Source organism: Cervus elaphus, chromosome 5, assembly GCF_910594005.1.
Source record: "Cervus elaphus chromosome 5, mCerEla1.1, whole genome shotgun sequence".
In the NCBI taxonomy this organism is placed as follows: Eukaryota; Metazoa; Chordata; class Mammalia; order Artiodactyla; family Cervidae; genus Cervus; species Cervus elaphus.
The window spans coordinates 116355635-116380649 of NC_057819.1; the positions used below are offsets into that span (position 1 = coordinate 116355635).

General features: G+C 56.2%; 2 protein-coding genes across 2 annotated transcripts; one reads left to right on the forward strand and one right to left on the reverse strand.

The window, feature by feature from the left end:
• The first annotated feature begins 6137 nt into the window (after nucleotides 1-6137).
• GRN (granulin precursor) lies at nucleotides 6138-13284 on the forward strand. Its single transcript, XM_043904828.1, has 13 exons — nucleotides 6138-6286; nucleotides 9028-9172; nucleotides 9294-9419; nucleotides 9537-9621; nucleotides 10320-10432; nucleotides 10531-10666; nucleotides 10781-10875; nucleotides 11117-11240; nucleotides 11513-11610; nucleotides 11704-11949; nucleotides 12161-12394; nucleotides 12500-12730; nucleotides 12820-13284. The coding sequence occupies exons 2-13, from the start codon at nucleotides 9035-9037 to the stop codon at nucleotides 12955-12957; spliced, it is 1764 nt and encodes a 587-aa protein (XP_043760763.1). The 5' UTR covers nucleotides 6138-6286; nucleotides 9028-9034; the 3' UTR covers nucleotides 12958-13284.
• A 107-nt stretch (nucleotides 13285-13391) lies between these two features.
• Nucleotides 13392-23548, reverse strand: FAM171A2 (family with sequence similarity 171 member A2). Its single transcript, XM_043904829.1, is given in 9 exon segments — nucleotides 13392-14260; nucleotides 14262-15402; nucleotides 16013-16139; nucleotides 16266-16382; nucleotides 16484-16663; nucleotides 16758-16916; nucleotides 19394-19486; nucleotides 19712-19939; nucleotides 23284-23548. Coding segments are annotated over 9 exon segments (2496 nt in total). The 5' UTR covers nucleotides 23402-23548; the 3' UTR covers nucleotides 13392-13927.
• Nucleotides 23549-25015: the final 1467 nt, after the last annotated feature.

Here is a 25015-nt window from a genome sequence, read left to right on the forward strand (position 1 = left end):
ATTTAACGAGGCCTCTGATGTTTTATTGCACAGCTCAAGATCTTGGTGGGGGGCTTCCCTGGTGGCTCAGTGGTAAAGAATCTGCTTGCTAACGTGGGAGATGCAGGTTTGACCCCTGATCCGGGAAGATCCCACGTGGCGTGGAGCAATTACAACAGTGCACCACAACTATTGAGCCTGTATCCTGGACCCGGGAGCCACAAATGCTGAAGCCCGCGCGGCCTTGAGCCCATGCTCTGCAGTAAGAGAAGCCACTGTAATGAGAAACCTACAGATGACAACTAAAGACTAGCCCCGGCTCACCACAACTAGAGAAACATCTGAGGAGTAACAAAGACTCAGCACAGCCAAAGATAAATAAATTAATAAATAAAAAAAAATAGATCTTGCGGGGAAAGGCCCCTGCCCTGGGGCACCTGTGACTCTTCTATGAGGGCAGAACTGGAAGTCTGAATGAAGAAAATCCTGAAGGGGTGATGGACAGAATTGGAGAGAGGCTGAGAGTAGCAAAAGGAGGGAGAGAAAGGGATGCTATCCGACCCTGTATCCAGACAAGCACCTCTGCAAGCAGCCTTGGGGCTGAGCCGGAGGGACTTCTGAGCCGGAGTCACATCCAGGGTTCTCTTTGTGTCTGACCACAGGAATCTCCTGTCCCTGTGGTGCCACAGTCCAGGGCAGGGCTGGCATTCAAGGTGGGACCACAGCAGGAAGAACGTATTTCTAACTTCCTAAGCAAGTGGGGGGGGGGGGGAGGGAGAAGCCACAAAGGAAAAGATCGATTGCTAGATTTCAGGTGACATAACAACATAACTTCTGACCACAAAAGGCACCAAAAACAAAGATAAAAGACAAATGACAGATTGGGAGGAGATGTGTGCAACGCATATAATATCCAGATTATATACGAAACTCCCACAGTTCAGTGAGCAAAAGAGAAACATAGGAGAAAACTGAATAAAGGATAATGTGATGGTTCGTTTTTTTATTTACTATTGAACTACAGTTGATGTACAATATCATCTAAGTTACAGGTATACAATGTAGTGATTCACAGTTTTGGAAGGTTATACTTCATTTATAGTTATTATGAAATATTCGGGGGCCTTCCAGGTGGCTCAGTGGTATACAATTTGGACACGAGTTTGATCCCTGAACTGGGAAGATCCCACGTGCGGTGGAGCAACTAAGTCTATGGGCTGCAACTACTGAGTCTCTGCTCTGGAGCCCTGGAGCCGCAACTACAAAGCTCACGCGCTACAACCACTGAAGCCCGTGTGCCCAAGAGCCTTGATCCGCAAGAAGAGAAGCCACCAGAATGAGAAGCCTGCGCACTGTAACTAGAGAATAGTCCCTGATCTCTGTAACCTGCAGACCTAGCACAGCCCAAAATAAATAAAGTATTTTTTAAAATTTTGGCTATATTTCCTGTGTTGTACAATATATCCTTGTAGATTATTTTACATCTAGTAGTTTGTACCTCGTAATTCCCTATATTGTCCTTTCCCTTTTCCTCTCCCCACTGATAACCACTAGGTTGTTCTGTATATCTGTGAATCCATTGTATGACGATTAGTTTTATGTGTCAACATGGCAGGTGTTTTGGATGAGATTAACATCTAAACTGAGCTTCCCATGTGGCTCAGTTGGTAAAGAATCTGCCTGCAATGTGGGAGACCTGGGTTCAATCCCTGGGTTGGGCAGATCCCCTGGAGAAGGGAAAGGCTACCCACTCCCATATTCTGGCCTGGACAATTTCAGGGACTGTATAGTACAAGGGGTCATAAAAAGTTGGACATGACTGAGCGACTTTCACTTTCACTTCAACATCTAAATCACTGAATTTTGGCTTTAGCAAATTGCCCTCCATAATGTGGGTGGGTCTCATCCAATCAGGTAAAGGCCTGAATTGAACAAAAAGACTGGCCCCTCCTGGCAAGCGGAATTTCTCCAGCAACTGTCTTCAGACTTCCTCTGCTCCATCGGCTCTTCTGAATCTGCAGTCTGCTGGTTTACATTGCGGATTCTGGAGTCACTAGTTTCCTGAACCATGTAAGCCAGTTCCTTTTAATAAATCTTTTTCTATACACGCATCAACTGGTTCTGTTTCTTTGGAGAACCCTGACTAACATGGATAAGAACAAGTATTTCACAGAAGAAATACACATGCAGAATAAACATACATAAAAATGCTCAATTTCCCTAGAGATCAAGGACACGTAGATAAAACAATCATGAAATATCTTCCATCATTAGATTGGCAAAAATTTTTAGATTTCCTGGGTCGGGAAGATCCCCTGAAGGAGGGGATGGCAACCCACTCCAGTATTCTTGCCTGGAGAATCCCATGGACAGAGGAGCCTTTCGGGCTACAGTCCTTGAGGTCTCAAAGAGAAGGACATGACAGAAGTGACTTAGCATGCACACACGCACGTCCAATGTTAGTGAGTAAATGGGGAAAAAGTTCCCCCAAATACTGAGCCTGGGAGTGTAAACTGGAAAAATGTTAAGGCAGTTGGGCATAAACATTTCAAATGTGCATACTCAGGTAACCAGCAACGTTAACAAGTTAACATTCCTAAAAATGTTAGTTTCAGGAATTTAACCCCCATATACGTACTCAGACACAAGTTCATAAATATTCATTGTATAATTATTTGTAACAGCAAAAATTGGAAACACATAAAAGGCTACAATGACACTGGTTAAAGGAATTCCTTGGTAGTCCAGTGGTTAGGACTCTGTGTTTCCACTGCAGGGAGCATGGGTTTGATCCCTGATTGGGAAACTATGTTCCCACAAGCCACATGGCATGGCCAAAAAAATTAAAAAAAAAGAGACTAGTTAAATAAACATCTAACACCTATAGTGTGGAATACTTGGCAATTGTCAGAAGGAAACTGATAAAAAAGTCAAAAGACATTCCATGTTCATGGGCAGGAAGACTTAATAACTTAAATTGTTAAGATGGTAATAAACCCCAAACACAGTGCATTCTCTGTCAAAATCTCAGTTGTCTTTGCAGAAACAGATTCTAAAATCCACATAGAAATTCAGGGAACTTAGAATAGCCAAGACAATCTTGAAAAATAAGTTAGAGGACTCCTACTTCTCCTCATTTTAAAATTAGCTACAAAGCTATAGTAATTAAGACAGTGTAATACTGACCTTAAGGATGGACATATACATCAATACAATAGAACTGATTGTCTAGAGTCCATTCCTCATATTTACAGCCAGCTGATTCTATCAAAATAAAAAATCAAAAGGCCTGACCAAAGGAGCCTGGGAAGAGTCAGGGAATAAGGCAAAAAGGGATGGACCTTTTGATATCAAATCTTTCTGTGACTCTGGATTGCTTCTTCTCAGTCTACCCTGTTCACAAAATGATGCTTCCTTCTTAAAAGCAAAAAGCAGAAGGAGAGAGATTCCTGACTTGGGAGGTTTAAGGACATGCATGTTTGTTGAGGAATGTGGGAGAGATTTTTTTCAGTCTTTGGGGGAAGTGGAGGTTCGTTGCATCCATTTTGACAAGACTTTTAGTAAATATCTTACATTCCTTTGCCACAGTAATCAAAGTAACTGCACATGATTAAAATCTTCTTAACTCGTACGAGCTCAGGCTCGTACCTTAACTATTAATTACTGTTCTTTAAGAGCAGCAGTTAAGATCCATTGAGTTGTCCAGGACAGTTTGTCCCTAAACTCAATGTCCCCAGGACATTTGGCTTCTAAGTTCTTCAGTCTGCTTTTTGTAAATTTTCCTATTGAATGCTTTTAATCCTTGCTAAACTGAAGTGATTGCTTCTAAAAAACTTCAACGCATAAATCCCCTGATTTTTCGGTATCTACCGATGCTGGGAAGTCAGGTGACAGCATTTATTAAAAATATATAAAATAAAAGAGGCACTGCATGAGGGTCACCTAGTGCTTTCATGGAGAACATATATGATCCTTCAGAGAGGGTTTCTTAGCCTCAGCACACCTGAAATTTTGGGCAGAATAATCTTTGTTGTTCTCCCCTGGTGGCTTAGATGGTAAAGAATCTGTCTGCAATGCAGGAGACCTGGGTTCAATCCCTGGGTCGGGAAGATCCGCTGGAGAAGGGCATGGCAACCCACTCCAGTATTCTTGCCTGAAAAATCCCTTGGACAGAGGAGCCTGAGGGGCTACAGTCCATGGGGTCACAAAGAGTCGGACACAACTGAGCGACTAACACTTTCAGTCTTTGTTGTGGGGGCCATCCTGTGCTTGTAGGCTGTTCAGCAACATCCCTGTCTCCTGCCCCTAGATGCCAGTAGCATCGCCCCACAACTGTGACAATTTAGAATGTCTGCAAACACTGCCTAATGTCCCTAGTGGGCAAATCACTCTATTATGGATTTTGTGATATTTGTTTCAGTCATTCTAGGTTGGTTTTTTTTTTTTTCCTCTTTGTGTAATTTTTTTCGGGTTCCGTGTAGTCATGATTATAGGTTCATTTATTGATTTGCCAAACATTGCATGGTATCTGTGTATCTGTGCTTGCTGTGTCCATAGAAGCATAAGGATATATGAGACAGGGAATAAGCATAGAGTAACCAGTATACAGAACAGTCCTGATTCTCAGCAGGGGCCTAATCCACCTTTTGGACCCTCTGCAGGCCCAGGCTGAGGACCGCTGTCACACAGTTCCTCAACTCTGCCACTTCCTCCCTACACAGACTCCCACCACCCCTGAGTTTGCCTATTTGTCCCCAATCCCAGCCTCACCCCCATCCCAAGCTCTCTGCTTAACCTACAGTGCTTCCCATCCACTTGGCAACCAAACACTGCCCTTCCTCCAAGATCCGGCATCAGGCTTCCTCCAGTATCTCCTGGTACATCTCCCATCACCCATCTCTGCCTGGGCCAGGCCCTGTAAAGGGCACCGAGCAGTCTAGCTCCTGCTACTGGTGAATCTGTTCTGTGTGGTATATTTTCTCTCCCTCACTGGCTTCCCTGGTGGCTCAGATGGTAAAGAATCTGCCTGCAATGTGCAAGACACCAGTTTGATCCCTGGGTTGGGAAGATCCCCTAGAGAAGGGAATAGCTACCCACTCCAGTATTTTTTCCTGGAGAATTACATGGACAGAAGAGCCTAGAAAGCTACAGTCCATGGAGTCGCAAAAAGTCGGACACAACTGAGCGACAAACACTTTCACTTTTGGGCTTCCTTGGTGGCTCAGTGGTAAAGAATCTGCTTGCAATGCAGGAGACTGCGGTTTGATCCCTGGATAAGGGAATGGCAATCCACTCCAAAATTCTTGCCGGGAAAATTTCATGGACAGAGGAGACTTCATGGGGTTGCAGAGTCGGATATGACTGAATACACAACGCTTGCGCACATCAAGTCAATTCCTGAAAGGCAGGGCTTGACTGAAACTAAGGAGCTACTTCCGGTATGCACCCACACCCAGTCAGCCCAGCCTGGTGCCACACACCCAGCTACTCCACACGTGCACTCCACTGAACCTGGCATTCGATCCCTGCCCAAGGCTGCCCTTCCCATCTGGTTTTCTAATGTTTTTCCCTACACACCCCGCCTAGCCACTTCTCCAACCCCTCCCCACTTGCCACTTAAGATCCTCCCAGACTCAGCTCCAAAAAGTGCCCCCAAAGTGGAATTAAATCTTTTTTTCATGCTCAGATCTAACTAATACCTCTTCTCTACACACACCCGGAGCACCTGGAACACGATTCTCCAACCCCCACCCCACCCCCTGCTGTGAGCACCTTGAGGAAAGGGCCTGAGGTCTGTTTATCTTTGCCCTCACAACTCTCCTTCAGTCCCCTTTGGGGCCCGGCTGCCGAGCGTTAAATCTGCATGGGATGGATAGAATACAGACAAATGTTCTAAATCCAGGAGACACCCCTTAAACGCTCTTGAACGCACCCACTAAGGGGCAGATCTCTTGGCTCTCAATGTCCCCGGAAAGGAACTGACCCTCGGCATGGGTCAACAGAAGGCGGCGGGCACCCGCAAACAAGCTGAGCCGTCCCAGGGCGTCACATGATTCCCCAATCACATGATTCCTAGAAATGGGGGGTTGGGGAGAGAGAGGAAGGAGGGAGGGGAGTGAATTGAATAGGAAAAGACACACAGGATTCCAGGTTGGCCCCGCCTTTACATCGACAAGTAGCCAATGGGAGTGCGACATCCCGGACACCTGACCAATGGAAATTGAGGTGGGTGGGCCATCGAGCCGAGTGGCCCAAGTGGATGAGCTGCCTGACTGCTGCTAACCAGCGATCGCGGACCCCGACGCAGGTAAGGAGGGGGGACCTCGCTTGCTCCTTCCCAGGGGCCCAGCCTGGGGGACGTGGGAGATGGGGCTCCTCTGGAGTTTCAGCGGGGATACAAAAAAAGATTCCCTTATAGAAACTCCGAGGCACTGGAGGGAGTTTTATGGGTGGTGGGAGTAAACAGTAATTGCAGTGACCCCCATTAGAAGGGGCTCTCTCTCTCCAGCACCCCTGGAAGCTGCAGCCCCTTCTCCCAAAGCAGAGATCACTCTGTTCTTGTGTCGACTCCGCCCCCATCGGCAGGTGCTGGTAGTGGTGCTGGTGGGCAGTCCCCGCGGCGGCTGGGAGCAAGCTAGGCGCCCGCCCCTGGCTCCCGATCTCAGAGAGCTGGGAGTGGGGCTTGAGACCCTGGCCTCCTCAAAGACAGTAGGGACTTGGGAGTGGTGACTGAACCCCTGGGTTGTGTCTCACTCTAACTTCCTCTCGTGGAGGGGTGGGACGAGCTAACTTCCGTCTCCCCCGGCCACTTTTTCCTGCTCTCTCCGCTGCTGGGTTGGCTCACCTTTTGGGAAATCTCTCTCTGGCACTCGAAGTGGGGGGCTGCCACCTAGTGGAAGATGACGGAGCTGGGGGCTTGAAGAGGGTCCTGTCCTCCCTCTGTGTAGTGGCAGTGTCCGTGGGGGTGAGAGGTCACCTCTTGGAACCCTACTGAGATGAATTGGGTTCCCTCTTCCCCATTCTGGTCCTGAGTGTGTGTGCGCGCGCGTGCATGTGTATTCAGTAGACGCGTACACTACTTTCGAACCTCAGGATACCCAGGAAGAAGGATGTACCTAAATGAATCCCTAGGGTGCTGAGTAGTCAGAGATGTGTGCGGACAGGCATTCCTTCTGGCCAGGGCAGCCCAGCGAGCCTGAGGAGGGTTATGGTTGGACTCCTAGAAAGCAGGGCGGCCAGCTCCCTTTCCAGGGAGCTGTGGGCATTGGGGAAGAGAGTGAAAGGGGCTGAGGTCCAGGACCAGTCTTCTTCAGCCTCACCTGTACAGGAGATAGCCTCCTGGGGATGGTCTTTGAGTTGGGGACAGGGCAGTGAGGAAAGCCAGGTGAGGGAGAGAGGATGTGAGTGACCCTGTGTGTGCTATTCCCTAACACACAAAGTGTGCAGTGTCCACACATAGACTCACTGAGAACTGAGGCCCAGAGACAGGAAGCAACTTTTGAGGCCTTCATTCTAGCACTCATGTGCAGTATCCAGGCAGCCCCTGTACCCCACATTTCTGTCTTGGTCCTGTCCACCTGCTCAGAGAAACATTTCTATCCCTCTTCTCTGCTTGGACACCAGGGCTCTATCCTCCTTGGGTTTGGGGGGGTCCATTCCCAGGCACTGTCCATGGTACCACTTGTGAACCCAGGTCCAATATACTCTGGAGCCATCAGAGACTGTCATCTCTATGTCTTGATATATGACATGGGCAGGTTACTTCCTATCTCTGAGCCTCAGTTTCCTCCTTAGAAAATTAAAGGTAATAATTCCTATTTTGGATGGTTGTTACAGGAAAAAAAAGAATAACATAGAATGTTGTCACTGGCTCCTAAAAGGTTCAGCACACATGACTGTTTGGCCCTTCTAGACAGGGTAAGATCTCCTGGGCCTGCCCCATTGAACTAGCAGGGCTGGCTGAGCTTGGGGGAAGAGTTGTTCAGGAAGTGAGAGGCCACTCCCCTTCAGAGAACGAAACTTGCTTCCTTCTGCTGATGCAAATGGCAGCCTGGTGGGCACACATGGGCTCTCTACATGCAGCTGGGTTTCTGCTCCAGGATAGGGAGAGGAAGAGGGGAAGTGTGGTGGGTATGTTTGAGGATCCTGAAAGGGCCTGGTGTAGGACTTCCCTGGCAGTCTGGTGGTTAAGACTTAGAGCTCCCAATGTAGGGGGCATGGGTTCAATCCTTGATCAGGGAACTAAGAACCAACATGTTGCATGGGCATGCCTCCCAGTTTTTTTAATTAAAAAAAAAAAATTAAACAAAGAAAGGGCCTGGTGGTATTGGGGGCCCATGGAACACAGGTGTCCCAAAGGTTGACCAAGCCTGTGTGCCTCCTTTGGATGGGGAGGGGACAGTCAGCAGGCAGGTGGTGGCTGACCTTTGGGGAAGGCAGCCCAGACTCCGTCAACATCATACTTCCTTTTTCACAACTTTCTCAACCCCGTGGTTGCTCATGTCGTCATGTGACCTCCCCTCCCCTGCCAACAGGCCTTAGCAGAGGGCAGGTATGAACATAGCATTGGGTGAGGAGGCAACTGGAGGAGCTGGCTCGGGAAGTGAAACCCTGGCTTTTCTTCAAGGGGGAGACTTCAGTTCTGTCTTCTGGGCAACTGATGTCTTTCCCACCCCCATGGAGGTGGCTCACATCCCCACAGTTCAGGCCCACAAAACCCACAAATCTTCCGGACTCTCACATACCCACATCTGCACACACTCAGCCACAGAGATTCAACAGTTAGGCCACATATTGGGGACACAGATTCACACACTCATGTGAGCATTCATGCGTATAGGTGTACACTCGCTGGTGCATGTGTGACCCCCACACAGGACACACGTAGGAAGCTGAGCCTCAAGCCCTGCATCTTTCTTCCTGCCCGGACAGGCTGTTGTTGTGGAGGCTCAGGTGGTCCTGACCCTCGGCAGGTGGGAGTGACTGGTCCCAGAATCAAGGGTGGCCTCAGCTTAAGCCAGTTGCCAAATGCCTCTTGGGACTTTGCAGGTGGACCATGTGGACCTTGGTGAGCTGGGTGGCCTTAGTGACAGGGCTGGTGGCTGGAACGCAATGCCCAGACGGTCAGCTCTGCCCTGTGGCCTGCTGCCTGGACTCGAATGGAGCCACCTACAGCTGCTGCAATCCCGTTCCGGTGAGTGCCCTACGGCCCAGGCAAAGAGCTGGAAGCCTGGGATCGGGCCTCTTGGATTGGCCAGAGGAGTGGGCCAGGCTCGCTCGGGTCCTTCGATTTATCTCCTCATCTCGCTTCCCAGGACCAGCAGCCGTCCGTGCTGAGCCAGCGTCTGGGCCGACCCTGCCAGGCCAACGGCCACTGCGCTCCTGGCTACTCCTGCATCCTCACTGTCTCGGGGACCTCCAGCTGCTGCCCGTTCCCAGAGGTGAGAGTGTCATTAGGTCTACAGAGAAGCTTGGGTCTGCATTTACACTTTTCCTGCACTCTCCCACCCCCCCAGGGAAATGGGCCTCAGTAACCAAGGTGCTTCTGTGTCCCATAGGCTGTGTCATGCGGGGATGGCCGCCACTGTTGCCCCCGGGGCTTCCACTGCAGCGCTGATGGGCGGTCCTGCTTCCAAAGATCAGGTGCGGCAGAGGTGGAGGCGGAGGGCAGGGAGGTGGGAGCAGAAGAATTTGGAGCATCCAGGAGCCCAGCCAGCAGAGTGACCTTGATTCCTGCCTTTGTGCCCTCATTTGTTTGACATCTGTACTAAGCAACACCCCCCCACACACACACCCTGCTTTGGACAGAGGGGTGAGGAGGGGTCAGAAGAGAATGCAAGACCCCAGGCCCTGGACCAAGCACTGTGGGGGTGAGGACAGGACAAGCTGAAATGTTTTTTGTTTTTTTTTTTAAAGATTTTTTTGATGTGGACCATTTTAAAAGTCTTTATTGAATTTGCTACAATATTGCTTCTGATTTATATTGTTGTTTTTGCTTGGCTTGAGGCAAGTGGGATCTTAGCCCCCTGACCAGGGATCAACCCAAACCCCTTGCATTGCAAGGTGAAGTCCTAATCACTGGATGCCAAGGAAGTCCCAAAAGCTGCACTGGTTTAATGCCTACCCAGTCAGTGGATGCCCTTGCCCTGTGGCATATTGCTGGTACAAGGACTGGCCTGGGGGAGAGTGGATTAAGAGAGCCGGGGGAGCCCTGAGCCCTAGTGCCAGCCCCTGAATCCTTCTGTAGCTGGGCTGGAAGGCGCTGGTGCCAGCAGCTCCTTGAGTGATGGGGGGAATGACCGTCCCTGACTGGGCGGAGTCCTGGGTCATCCCGTCTACAGATACCAAGCCCCTGGATGCCGTCCAGTGCCCCGACAAACAGTTCCAGTGCCCCAACTCCTCCACATGCTGCACCATGCCTGATGGCTCCTGGGGATGCTGCCCCATGCCCCAGGTACAACTACGGGAAGACGGAGGGTGGCGAGGGAAGGCAGTGTGGGCAGAGGAAGGGATGGAGGGAGCAAAGACAGAGACAGGGCCATCTCTTCTCAGGCCTCTTGCTGTGAAGACAAGATACACTGCTGCCCCCATGGCACGTCCTGTGACCTGGCTCATGGCCGCTGTCTCTCGGCCATAGGCACCCACCCCCTGGCTAAGAAGATGCCTGCACACAAGACTAAAAGTTCAGGTAAGGAGGTATGAGTCTGGGGTGAAGAGAGGCCTTTTCTAACTCCTGCTGGAGAGAGCTGGAGAGACTGTCCCCTCCACCCTGGCTGCCCCTCACCTTTCTCTCCCCTTCCAGTGATCTTATGCCCAGATGGACGGTCCCAGTGCCCCGATGGTTCTACCTGCTGCGAGCTGCCCACTGGAAAGTATGGCTGCTGCCCGATGCCCAATGTAAGTGAGGGGCTATAGTCAGCTGGACTGTGTGCCCGCATTCACCTGGCCTGGGTACCCACCTACCTACCTGGCAGTGCCTCCAGGGGGTGGGGCTGGCTGGCTGGCAGCTGGGAACCTGACTGCTCAGGACTCATGCCACCCCCTAGTGGTAGACTTGGGGTAGTGCCTGCTGTCGGCCTGGCTGCTCCCTGAACCAGGGAGACTGGAAATCCCAAAGACCCACCCTGCCCTCACCCAGGCCATCTGCTGCTCCGACCACCTGCACTGTTGCCCGCAGAACACTGTGTGTGACCTGACCCACAGTAAGTGCCTCTCCAAGGAGAATGCTACGGACCTCCTCACCAAGCTGCCCGCACACACAGGTACCGGGGGAGACTGCAGACCCCATTCTACCTACACCACGGGGAGTGAACAGATACGGGGGTGGAGACTGACGGCCGCATGCACGGAGGGGCTGAAAGCAGGGATAGTCCCCTTCCGTCCCCACTGGGCCTCGCCTAGGGTCACTGCTGGGGTGGCCTGAGCCGTACCCTCCCTCCTCCGCATCTGGTTCTCACTGTGGAGCTGGCAGAGGGAGGGCACCCCCAAGGGTCCCCAGTGCCCCTGCTGACCCGCTGCCTCACCTGTCTCACAGTGCAGGATGTCAAGTGCGACATGGAGGTGAGCTGCCCAGACGACTACACCTGCTGCCGCCTACAGTCCGGGGCCTGGGGCTGCTGCCCTTTTGTGCAGGTACCGAGGAGTGGGGAGTGGCCCGGGATGAGCAGAGGGCGGCCGCCAGCCAGTCCCCCCCAAGGCCCACCGTCCCCTCTCCCTCCGCCCTAGGCTGTGTGCTGTGAGGACCACGTGCACTGCTGCCCGTCTGGGTTTCGGTGTGACACAGAGAAGGGTGTGTGTGAAGAGGGGACCCGCCGGGTGCCGTGGATGGAGAAAGTCCCAGCCCACCTCAGCCTGCCGGACCACGGAGCTGTGGAGAGTGACGTCCCCTGTGATAACGTCACCAGCTGTCCTTCCTCCACCACCTGCTGTCGACTCACGTCTGGGGAGTGGGGCTGCTGTCCTGCCCCAGAGGTGCCTGAAGCGGGGGGATAGTTTTGGGGAGAGGGGCAGAGTCTTGGCCTGGGCACATGGCCAGGCTCCTGTTGCCTTCTACCCAGCCCATGGGGGACACCAGCTCAGTCACAGTCATGCCCAGCTGGAGGAGCCCAGCAGGAGAGGCAGGGTGGGGGCTGCAGAGGCTCAGCGCTCTGGCCTAGACCACCCTTTCCTGCCACCTCCCCAGGCTGTCTGCTGCTCGGACCACCAGCATTGCTGCCCCAAGGACTACACGTGTGTGGCCGGAGGGCACTGTAAGAGGGGGAACCAGGTGGTGACCGGACTGGACAAGGTGCCTGCCCGCCAGGCTTCCCCGTCCCACCCCAGAGACACGGGCTGTGACCAGCACACCAGCTGCCCCGTAGGGCAGACCTGCTGCCCAAGCCTGAGGGGGGCCTGGGCCTGTTGCCAGCTGCCGCACGTGAGTGCCCACCTGCCCACTCCTGGTCAGGACAGGGGGGCCCGGTCTCAGGTGGGAGGGGACGTTAGCGGGGGTGAGAGTTCGAGGCCCCTTTGTCCCCCGCAGGCCGTGTGCTGTGAGGACCGCCAGCACTGCTGCCCGGCTGGCTACACCTGCAACGTGAAGGCTCGATCCTGTGAGAAGGAGGTGGGCTCTGCACACCCTGCCCTCCACCTGGCCGGCGGCCCTCTCGTGGGCATGGGGAACGTGGCGTGTGGGGCGGGGCACTTCTGCCGCGATAACCAGACCTGCTGCGTGGACAGCCGAGGGGGCTGGGCCTGCTGCCCCTACCGCCAGGTCAGTGATACCCCCCACCCTGGGGCTGGGTAAGGGCCCGGGCCGGGTCCTGCCACGTCCAACTCTCGCCCCCTACTCTGACCATCAAGGGCACCTGTTGTGCGGACAGACGTCACTGCTGCCCCAGTGGATTCCGCTGCGGAGCCAGGGGGACCAAGTGTTTACGTCAGGAGGCCCTGCGCTGGGACGCTCCTTGGAGGGACCCGAGGCCAAGACAGCTGCTGTGAGGGGGCCTGAGGATTGACTTGGCAGCCCTCAGGACCCTGCTCAGAGGGTCCCCACTGCTCAGGCCTCTCCAGCACCTCTCCCCCACCACATTCTCCCAGACCCTCTTCTGAGTCCCCCATCGCCCTGGGAGGTGGGGCCTCAATCTAAGGCCTCCCCTATGCCAAGGTGGAGGCGGGGCTGTGGCAAAAGCCACGTTTCAAGCTGCCATACCCTCCCCCAATTTCTGTCAACCCTGTGGCCAGGTGCTCTTCCTATCCACGGGTGTGGGTGCGTGTGTATGTGTGCGTGCGTGTGCGTGCTGCAATAAAGTTTGTACACTTTCTTAACAGTGTCTGATTTGGCCACTCTGCCTGCCCTCCCCCAGGGGGCCTCTGAGCCAGGGTCCTCACCCAGTGTCCACATTCCCCCACCCCCACAGAAAGACACACAGCAGTTCATCTCACCAGTTTTATATTTGCTGTTGCCCACAGCGATCCCATCACATTACTCCCTAGTCCCCGGAGCCGCCCCAGCCTCCAGCCCTGTGACATCGCAGCCCAGAAGTGGGCTAGTCAGCAAGCAGCACCCCCTCCCCTCCCAGGGGTCCGCTAGGACGCCCCCTCCCTTCCCGGCCCTCAGGCTAGCCGCTGAGGCCTCGTTGCCCCTCCTGCTTTCCCACGATAGAGCTTTCTATGTACAGCCACGTTTATACAGGCACTGCTTCCCCCCACCCAGCCCTCCTCCCCAGCACCTCCCATCGGGGGTCTGGTCCCCCCTCCCTCACCTCCCTCTCAGAGGCAGACACGGGTCCCTCCCAAGACATTACCCAGCACAAACCACCGGACAGCTCCGCAGGGCCCCGGGCCCCTTTCCAGGCCGGGGCTGGGAGCTAAGGGCGAGGGCCCCCGCGGTCCCCCGGAGCGCGTACCCTGGGGGCGGGCCCGGGCGGAGGGGGCGGGGGCCGGCCTGGAGGCGGCGCCAAGCCGGGCGCTACTTGACGTTGAACACCATGAGCGGCCGCTCCTCCCGCCGCTGCCACGGGCTCTTCTTGTCGCCCGCCTCGTCGCCCACCTCCGCCCCCAGCTCGTCCTCCGGGCTGGTGAGCGAATCGCGCCGCAATTCGCTGGCGCTGCTGCGAGAACTGTCCCCGCGGCTGCGGCCCCGCCCCCGGGGTACCGTGGCCGCCCGGCCCTCGGGCGCCGCCACCTCGTCCAGCAGCGGCGTCAGCGAGTTGTCCTCCGGAGAGCAGAGGCCCGTGCGGCTCTCGCTGCTGCTTGGCTCCGTGTCCTCGCTGAGCGCCAGGCGCGGGGGCGCCGGCGGGGGGCGGCGGCGGGGGCGGCGGGGCTGCCGCCGGGGTGCGCTCCCGCTCCTCCCGCAGGGGCCGCCGGCGCGCCGGCCGCGCCTCGTGCACGTCGACGCCCGAGTCCAGGCTGGCGTCCGTGCTGCGGCCGCCGCCGCCCGCCTGCAGGTCGATGTAGGAGTGGCGCACTTGCGAGTTGGAGCGCCCGTCGAGGGATACGAACCAGGCGCGCGGGTGAGGCTTCACGCCCAGTTCGAGCAGCTTCTTCTCGGTCAGGGCCTGCAGCTCCCCGTTGAGCTGTGCCATCGTCGACTCGTTGAACAGCACCGGGATGGTGACCGAGCCGCTGACCGGCGCCGAGCGCCCACTCCCCCAGCCCTCGCCACCGCCACCCCCGCCGCCCTCGCCCCCCGCGCCCGAGTGGCCCGGCATCAGAGGGCGCTGGGGGTCGGGCTGGGGAAAAGGGCGTGCGGGGCCGGGGGCCGCGCCCTCGGGTGGGGCCGACTCCTCGCCTGACCCCGTTGCGCCCGCCTCGCCGCCTAGGCGCACATAGTGCGCGGGGATCACCAGGGTGGGCATGACGTTGCGGTAGACGCTGTCCTTAAGGTGGTCGATGGAGCCGCAGAAGATGAGCTGCCCGGCCTGGCTGAGCGACGGCGGCCGTGCCAGCTGGTCCACAGACTGCGACAGCAGGAAGTCGGGGGTCTTGCTCTCGGCCGCCCCCTTGTGGCCCAGGTAGTGCTCGAAGGGCGGCGGCGGCGAGGGAGGCTCCTGCAGAAAGGCCGGGGTCCCCGGGGGCCCCCGCCGATACTCCTCCAGGCCTGGCTCCAGCCCGGCGGGACCCTCGACGGAGCGGGCACCCTTGAGCCCGGCGGCCTCGCCCCCGCGGGCACCCGCAGGCTCGGCGGCCGGGCGGCTGGTGGAGCGCGGCTTGGCACGGAAGAAGTCGTCCCGGGAGGCAGTCAAGTCCCGGGAGCTGGAGAAGGCGGAGTGGAGGGGCCCTGGAGGTGGAGCCTCGGGATCCCCCGACGGCGCGGGCTCCAGGGGTCCCCCACAGATGAGGTGGAGCTGGGACATCGAGGTGGCCTGGTCTCGTTTGTTACCGTCAGAGGGGCCGGAGAGCTGCAGCTTGCGGTGCTGTTGCCTCGGCTTCAGGCAGCGCCTCCTGGAGACACGGGGGCAGATCGGGGTGTCAGGAAAGGGTGGGGGTCCCTGACCCCGAAGTTGGAAGATGGGGTTGGGTATAGTTGGAGGGGTCCTAACAATGCTTGGGACTCAGGAGAGAGGTTGGGGAGCTCAGGTGGGTCCTGGGAGAGGTTTGTGGACAGAGTTGGAGTGTCTATGGGAGGTCCAGCAGGCAGCAGTATCCATCTGGGTCCCCCCTCGGGGTAAACCGCACTCCGTGGTTCATGGCAGGTGCAGTGAGAGCCAGGAAGGAACCTAGGCCAACCAGGGGCCTGTGTGGCCTCAGGTTCCCTGGAAGTGGGGGCCGGGGTGGTAGAAGCAGCTGCAGATGGTCTCTGCCGGGGCCTGGCCTGCAGCTCCTGCCTCCTCTCCCCCAACTTCTCTGAAGCCACCAGTGTTTCCGGCTTTATCTATGCCTATGCATATGAGTGCTTTCCTGGCAGTGCTTTTAAGAATCCCAATGGTGTTTTATGCATCTCTGGGGCCCCAGCACCTGGCTCAAGACCAGGCATGGAGCAGGCCTCAGGCCATGGCTGGAATAAGGAGGCTTGGGCATCGGGAGGCAGTGGAAGCGGGTGGGGGGCACTCACCGACAGTAGTAGACGAGCAGACACAACAGAATGAGCACGAGCAGGGCCAGGGCTGCCAGGATGGTGAGCAGGAAGATGGTGTGGTAGGTGCCGATGTCCTGGATGCCCGATGTGATGGTGACCAGCCCTGTGCCAGAAGAGGGCTTAGTGTTCCCAGGGGTGGCTGTCCCTCCTGCCATTCAGAAGGAGTCCACTCTCCCCGCCTCCCCTTCTACCACCGCCCCTGTTCCCTGCTGCCCCCCCCAACTCTCACCAGCTGTGGGGGAGGCCATGGCGGCTGCCCAGTACCCCAGCTGAGGGGAGATGAAGGTCCAGTAGAGCTGCCGGCCTTCCTTGCGGATCACACCCGTGCCGTTGCGTACCCACAGCCCTGGGAGAGGCAGGGCTTTCAGTAAACTCAGTGTCCCCAGCTTAAGTCCCACTTTCTTTCCCCAAACTCCAGCACCTGCACCCCCCCCACCAGGCACTCACCACTCTTGGGGTCGAACCTCCAGGCTGGAATGCTGGTGCCCACGGCGAGGGCACGAGGTTCCGAGGGCACTGGCAGGGACAGGTGAATGGGGCCCGAGAGCGGCACCTCTGTCCCGTTACCTGCCAGCAGGTGCACGCTCACAGCGGCCACGGGCATCAGCTCCAGCCAGGAGCCGTTGCCTGCAGGAAGGGGAAACAAGGGCTGAGGGCTAAGTCCTGGTGGCGGCGGGGCGCAGGGGGTGGGAATCCCTTCCGTGCCTGGCACCCAGCATACCTGAGCTGGAGGCCTCCGTGCCCAGGAAGGCAGGGAAAGCCCGCATTTCCTGCTGGGTGCTGGCAGGTGTGAGCGAGGCCCAGAGTTGGCTATAGGTAGAACTGACCGGCAGGCGGGCAGCCCGGCGCTGGAACTGTACCCAGGGCTGGGAGCGGGCACCTGGATGGAGAGAAGGGCTGCAGTGGCCTGGCCAGGGACAAGCTGCCCAGACACCAGTATCTGAGGCAGGGGTCCCCAACCTCTGGGCCACGGACAGTACCTCCTATCAGATCAGCAGTAGGGTTAGATTAGGAAGAAAGTGCACAATAAACGTAATGTGCTTGAATTATCCTGAAATCACCCCCAAGCCCCGTCTGTGGAAAAGCTGTCTTCCACAAACCCAGTCCCTGGTGCCAGAAAGGTTGCAAATCACTGATCTAAGGAGAAGGGGAACCAATGGGTCAGAACACGTGGGAAGGCCAGGGAGAGTGGTAACTTGGGGAGAGAACTGGGCAGCCTTAGAATGGTAACTTTGAAGGGGCAGGGACCTGAAATCTGCTCCAGTAACTACTAGACACACAGGGCTGTTAAACACTCGACATGTAGCTAGTGGGACTAGGGAACTGCATTTATTTTTACCTCTAAAAAGTTTAATGAATTTTTAATTTATTCAAATTTAAATAGCTACATGTGGCTCCTGCATTTGACAACTTAGGTTTTGGATGTGTGTCTGTCTGTCTGTCTTGAAGCAGAGGGAATGTATAAATAATATTCCAATATAATATGGTAATAGCTAACATTTACTAAGCTTTAAGATATGCTGGCCACTGCTCTAAGCAGGTTACTTACATTAACCCCTGTAATTAGCACAACAGCCCCTGAGGTAGGTGCCTTTATTATCAGCCCCAGTTTAAAGATGCAGGATTAGAGGCAGGAAAGGTTCAGTAACTTCCCCAAGGTCACTGGAGCCTGATGGAAGCCCTGGCAGTCAGGTACCAGGGCCCCTCCCCTCACTCACCATTACATCCTGCCTCCCTCTAGAAATAGCAGGGTGCAAGGGGAGCTTGCCCTGCCCATCTTGGGAATATTCTGTGGAGCCCTGCAGGGTGAGTAAGACTCCGGCAGGAAAGAAAGTGGGAAGGGACTTCTCAGAGGATTGACAGGAGGAAGGCCTGGGGCATGAGGCGGCTGGCTGGTTGGGGGAAGACAGATAACTGGATAGGGAGGCAAGCAAGGCAGCTGGCGGCGCACAGGCTCTGGGAGGGTGCTGCCAGCTTTGTGAACCAGTCTAGGCTTTCTACTGAAAGCATTGGGAGCCGTGGGAGGGCTTTCAGCTAGGGGGCAATATAGGGCTCCTCTGGCATTTTAGAAACCTCCAAAGACATTTTAGAAGCCTCTGGTTCAGGATCAGAGAGAAAGAGATGAGCAAACAAGAAGAGTAATGTGGGGACAAGGATTCAAGCTAAGAATATAAATTGGGGAGGAGAGGCACCCCATCCAGAACCCACGTTGGCTCCCCAGTGCTAGCCAGATGGAAGCTACCCTCTGCCTGGCTGCGTCAACCAGTCTACACCAGGCACCTCTCCTGTACAGCCAGACCAGAACACACTTACAGTCCCTTTCTGCCCCTGCACCTATTTTTTGGAGGGGTGGGGGGGGCGCTGTCCTGGGTCTTGTTGTGGCTCATGGGTTCTTCATTTCAGCGTGTGGACTTTCTCTAGTTTCAGGATGCAGGCTCTAGAGCGCGTGGGCTTAGTTGCCCCATGGCATGTGGAATCTTAGTTCCCAGACCAGGGATCGAACCCACATCCCCTGCACTGACGGTAGATTCTCAACCACTGGACCACCAGGGAAGTCCCTGCCCCTGAATCTTGATTCCTCTTCAGTGAAGGTGCCTTTGCTGCCCCCTCATGAGCCCACTTGTCCCACAGCTCCCTTGCCCATCCTCTCACCCTGCTGCTGTCCCACGTGAGGGTCCTCTCAGTATTGAATGCACCTGCCCTCCACTCCACTGCCCTGCCTACTCTGTAGTTATTTCTGGGTTGGCAGTGTTCTGTCTGTTTGTCAGTGAACTCCACAAGGCGCGGAGCCAGTCTGCTCTTCCTCACCGTTATCCCCCAGCACCAGACACAGTAGCTGGCACGGCACAGGGTTGCAGGAAGTATCAGCTGGGTGAGACCGAAAGTCTAAGGGTGGACAAGGTCCACTGCGGGATTGCTCCAGGCCTCGCACTTGATAGGTGTTCTATGTCTGTGGAGTGACCCTAGTATCGAACATAGGCACCCAGGAGGTGCACAAGAAATGCTTGTAGATCCACTGAAGACAAGGTGGCAGGAAGTGGAATTTCTAATGGTAGGAGAAGAGGGAGAACAGAAACCATAAGAAGCCCCCAAAACAGCAAGCATTTATTGACCACCTTCTGTGCTGTTGTTCGCCTGCCTGATGCCATTTAATCCTTACCTCAATTTGACAACATGGATACTATCAATATTCACATCTTACTGAGGAACTAACTGAGGCTCAGAGAGGTTAAGTGACTTGCCCAAGGGCACCCAGCCAAACTGTGGAAGAGGGGAGCACTCTGTACCCAGGTCAGGGAGAGGGAAGGGAGGCTGGAATGGGTGGAGAGGAGGGAACTGGAGAAGGGAGAGTCTTACCAGGAGAGCCCAAGAGGATGTGAACCAGGTCCTCATAGAGGATGAGGGTGGCCGGCCGCTCAGGGAGCAGGTAGAGGCTGACTGACGCATACACTGCAGAAGGGGTGTCCTGTCAGCTTCAGAGAAAGCCCCCCTCCCCCAGGCTGGGCACTCCCACCATCTGAATCCCAGTGACTTCATCCTTCCTCAGCCCCTTCTGCGTACCCCAGCCCAGGCAGCAACTGCTAGAAAGCCTGCCCCTCCGCCCCCAAGAGCTATTTTGGGAAGGGGCTGATGGGGTCAGCTGCTCCCCACCCCTCCAGCTGCCCCTGCACTCACAGGGCAGCTTGTCAACACGCCAGGGCACAGAGTTGGTGAGGAAGCCAGGGCGGGCAGCAGTAACCAGCACCCAGGTGCCCAGGCGGTAGCTGAGGGGCAGTGTGGCCACGCCCTCTGAGTCCGTGGTGCCAGCCGCCAGCAGCATCCGGTTTCCAAACACATCCACTGAGGCCCGAGCCAAGGGCACCAGCTCCCCGCTCACATACACCTGCACCTTGATCAGGATCTCTGTGGGCAAGACAGGGTGAGGGGAGTAAGGAGGAGGGAGGAGGGGATGAGAGGCCCGGGGGAAGGCTCAAAATCAGAAGAGGGGGCTGTGGTTGGGAGTGGCTTTGGGACCCAGGCTAGACAAGGTATTATGAGCCAGCATTTATAGAGCCCTCATGTAAACCTCACATTAGTCTGTGAGGTAGGCGGTACTATTAGCATATTTCATCATCAAGTCTAACACATGCACATTTTGACATTTTAACATTCTGAACTCAGGCTGTGCCTAGGATTCATGATGTCATAATTATAATCGGCAGCTTTTTTTTCTTTTTCGCTGGCACATGAAATAAATAATGGTGTATTTTACAGTCAGTGATGTATTAGACCCAATAAAATATGCTTGTAGCCCATTTTATAGGTAAGGAAACTGAGGCGCTAAGGGTTTAGATTCTTGCCCTACAGTTAAGTGGGAGATCTGGGATCCAAACCTGGGAGTCTGTCTCTAGACCCAGATCCCTAACCACTGGACTCTATGGGGGTGGTGTCAGGGAGAGGAGAGGGAAGGAGAGCTGAGAAAGGATGAGTAACCGGCGAACCAGGGATCTGCAAGTGGAGCGGAGAGGAGAGTGGTCAAGAGTCAGTCATTTGGAAGGGAGGAACAGGGCTTCGGGCAGAGTTTGGGTCCTCAAGAAAAAAGCTGATAAAGGGACACCAGCAGGCTGGCCATTCCCATCATTCACCCTCTTCCCAGAATCGTGAGCATGAGCCTGTCTCCCTTCAGATTTAGGGACTCACACAACCCCTGAGCTCCAACAAGTACCCCCTGACCCCTCCCCTTCACATGGACTGCCAGCCCCCTCCCAGCTGGTCAGCTACAGTCAGTCACCATGGCAACGCCCTCATTCCTCCCAGGAGATGGGCAGTGAGCTGGGGCCCTGGCAAGGGGAAGGAGATCTGGGGGGGCCGACACAGGCCCAAGGGTAACCAGTGTGGAGGGGGCTGGGAAGCGAAGTCGAAGTCTTTCTTTCCAGCCACCTGGGCCCCTGGCCCCAGGATGATCTGTCCAGGATGCAGGTGTCCTGAGCTCAGAGGGGCTGACAGAGGAGGGACCAGGCCAGAGTTCTCATAGATTCTACAGCTTCTTCTCTGACTCACAGCGCTAACTACCCCTTCCTACTCAGCGCAGTTCTTCCTCAAGAACATCCTCACCCCTCTCTTGTTGCTAAGAATGGGAGTAGGTGTCCTGCCTGAAAAGGTACAGCGGCCTCAGTGTGGGGGCCCCGGGGGAGTGGGCGGGGTGCTGGACACAAACCTCGGAGAGTCCAGGTACAGAAGGACGAGGCCGGAACTGAGGGCAGCAGGGCACGAGGAGGTCATGGGGCCTCACGGGTGGAGCCTGACACTCAGCAGCGACAGGTGTCTCGTCTCAGGCTTTCAGCCAACCCCAGGGCCAGCGCCACGCCTGCCCTTGGCATCCCGTCCAGCTGTTCGCCTGAGCCCACCTCCCTCTCGCCTCCCAGACCAGAGCCCAACTCAGAGGGTGGGTGTGCATGCACTCGACCCTTTCCTGCTTTCTGGTTCTCCAGGGTACTGACAGCCTGTCCACACTCCCCCTCTCCCCATCACCACCCTGCAGGAATTCTGAGAAGCTAGAGGGGCCTGCGGGCTCCCCACCCCTACCCCGGGCTAGGAACAGCTGGATGGAACAGCTGGGAAGAAGGGACCTGGGAGTCTGGAATATGGTCATTTGAAGGAATGCCTTGGGTTCAAGGGCCAGAGCCTCAGAAAAGGGGAGGGATCCTAGGGAATAAGACAGGGGTGGGCAGGTAAGGCCTGAGGAGGCATCAGTGCCAAGCTGGGGAGGGGGTGGGCAGGTGCCGAGCAGAGTCCCCCTTTCTCCTCAACCTGGGCCCCTAGCCAGCAACCTGGGAGAACCCCCTCTTCTGGCTCATTTCCAGACAATTCCCTGGGCTCCCTCCCGAGGCCTGCAGCTCTTGAGGAAGAGGCTTCCTGAAAAAACAGGGCCCCTTCCTACCCATCAAAGCCTCCACCCCTGCAGAGAGCAGGGGAGACTGAGGCCGGGGAGATCCTTCCCCATTCCTCAAAGCTTGACATTCCACCCAGGATCCGCCTGTCCAGGCTTCAGCCCTGCCTCATTCCAGGAGGAAATCCGACCCCCTCCCTTCATCCGGACCTTACTTCCCTCATCCAGACACCACCCACCCCCCCCTGCTTTTCCTGCCAGCTCCTTGGTGGAAAGGCGAAGAGTAGAGAGCACCATGTCAGGCAGGGATGGGACTCAGAGGCAGGAGTCAGGGGGACAGTGGCTGGGGTGGTGGGGTCAGGGGCTGGGAGGCAGACGCAGGGCTAGGGTGGGGTGGACGCCCCTGAGAACCGTGGCATCGGTAGGGAGTCATGGTCTAGCTCTCCCGCGGCAGAAGCCAACCCCGCCCCCACCTCACACACCCACCTGGGCCCGTGAGGCGCTGGGAGGGTCTCCTTCACTGCGTTGGAGAGGTAAGAGGAGGAGGGGGTAAGCTGGGGGCGGGCTGGGACAGGAGTGGCTGGAGGCTTGCCGGACGGGGACCCAGGCACCTGCCCTTCCAGCCGACACTGCCCACAGCCAGTTAGCCAGCTCAGCATGGCTCCTCCACCAACCACAGCCCTGCCATGCGCCTCGAGCTGGGAATCAACGTACCCCTTTTCCCAGACAGCCCCCCAACTGCAGCCCCTCCTCCATCACGGGCCAATCGGCGTTTCTTTGGTGCACCCCAAATTCTGAACCTGGGGGGCCGGCGGGGGGCTGTCAGGCTCCAGGGCGAAGAACCCCATTCGAGCAGCCAATCCGCCCACCGCCTCACCCACTCCCCCTTCTCCCCTCCCCCCTTCAAACCCAGCTCCAGGCGCCCAGCCCCTGTTTGGGCCCAGGGTGGCAGCCGCTGCCTGCGCCCCCAACCCAGCGGGGGTCGGGAGCGAGGAACCCGCTGGGGGCTGCGGAGCGGGCGCCCGCCCCAGCCCGCCCCTGGGCGGGTGTCTCCGATAGACAATGGCTCAGGCAGCAGCGCCTCGCGGACCAGGAGGGAGAAAAACAAGGCTGGAGGGGGCGGTGGCGCGGAGCCTGAGGACCCCGGCCCTCCCCATTGTGCCTCCCCGAGACCCCCGTCCGGCGGTCTCCCTCTCCCTCCCCCCTCTCCCCCGTAAGCGACGACCCCAGGTCGCCTAGCTCCCCCCACCCAAATCCAGGGAATAGAATACCCCTCAATTCACAAGCGCCGCGAAGAAGGGGCTGGCGGGCGGGTCCCGATCTGGGGTAGGGGGGGTATGCAGGCCCAGGATCAGTGCCCCTCCCGGCCAAGACTCACCCTGCGGGCTGGGGGGCTCCGGCGGCGACTTGCCGGGAGCTCGGGAGGCGCCACCGAGCAGCAGCCCCAGCAGCGGCAGCAGCCGCGCGAGGAAGCTGGGGCCACTCGGCGGCGGCATCGCGGGGCTCGGCCCGGCCCTAGCGGCCCATGGCTCCCGCCCGGCCCCGCTCGGCCGGCCCCGCTCAGCCCCAGCTCAGCGCCGCGCCGCGCGGCTCGGGCTCCCGCTCTGGCTGCGGTGGCCGCTCAGCGCGATTGTCTCCGCCCGGAGCCGCCGCCAGCGCCCCCTGCAGGCGGCGCCCCACCCTGCGGGCCTCCGGGCGCCGCCCCCTCGATGCCCGCAGCCCACTCCGCAGCCCCTGCTGCGCGCTCAGACCCCCGGCTGCAAGGGAGTGTAGCGAATAGGGTCCGACTACTGGGGTTCTCGGAGTTCCAGAGCCCTCAAAATTGGGTGCAAAATTTGGGCAGGGAGAACTGCTGTTGCTTACAACACAAGTGTCTCCAAAAACTGTCAAGAACTGCGCAGTCCTCTCCGCACAAACAACCTGCGCGGTGTTGGGAAGGTAGGGCGCAGTCCCGTTGAGAACAACCCGGGTCCGGGTTCTTGTCTAGCTTCTTCGTCCTCTTGAGTTCTAAGCAAGTTCCTTAGCCTTCTGCTCCACGGCCTTCCTTTAAGATGAGCGTTGTGGTAATCTCTGCCTTGTGGGATTATTGTAAGGATTAAAAGAGATAATGATGTAAAGGGTGCTTTACTGGAGTGCAACAGATGTTGCTGATGGCTCAGGGTGAGGTTCACCCTCAGGGTGAGGCTCACCGCTGCCCAGTAGTATATTCATCCCTGGGCAAACCGAATGCTTAGAACCCCACGTTTGAATTCCACACTGGAAGCTTGCCCTGGCACCCACCAATCTCTCCTTCTTTCCAGTTTCTGGTCATCCTTATCATTCGACTTGGTCAAATCCTCATCTAATCTGTATCCCTCTTCTGGTTTTCTCTTGCTTGTCACCTTCTCTTTCTCACAATATGGTGCCCTGAAGGGGCCTGGACACTTTGGGCAAGGAACTCCCATCCCTCGGAAGTCAAGCTTTTTTCCTGGTTAGGTGCCTCTGTTGGGTCTCCTGACAAGCTTGTGAACAAAACCACCTGATTGATTCTTTCTCTCTTTCCCTCCCTCCTTCCCTTCCTCTCTCTCTCATTCTCCCTTCCTTCCTCCCTCTATCCCTTTTTCTTTCTTTCTCACAAATTTCCATCTATTCATATATCCCCCGTCTAATTCTTATGTAACCATTTTTTTCCCCCCACAACCTCAACACAGGATTTAGCACTCATTCCTGGTGAATTTCATCTTGTTGGTTTCAACCCAACTTTACAATCTGTCAAGGCTGCCTTGAATCTGCTTCATCACCCATTGTATTGGAGCTGCCTCTCAGCTAGCAGCCATCTGCAGGGTGAAAGCAGCTTTGCTGCCTGCATTCACAGGACTCATGACAATACCAGGTAGCCCAAGGATGGAGCTTTAGGACGCCCCCACAGAGATTGCCTCTGCTTTATCAAAATTGTTCAATTTTAAATCCGCATCTCTATCATCCAGGTCACATTTCTGTCTTGTTTATAAGGATAAATGCCAAATGCTTTGCTGGATCAAGATAAATTGTCTGGGGCCATCCAATTACAATGGCGGTGGGAAGAGAGGGTTTGGCTGCTATTCAAGGTTCACAGCTTAATCTTTTCCTAA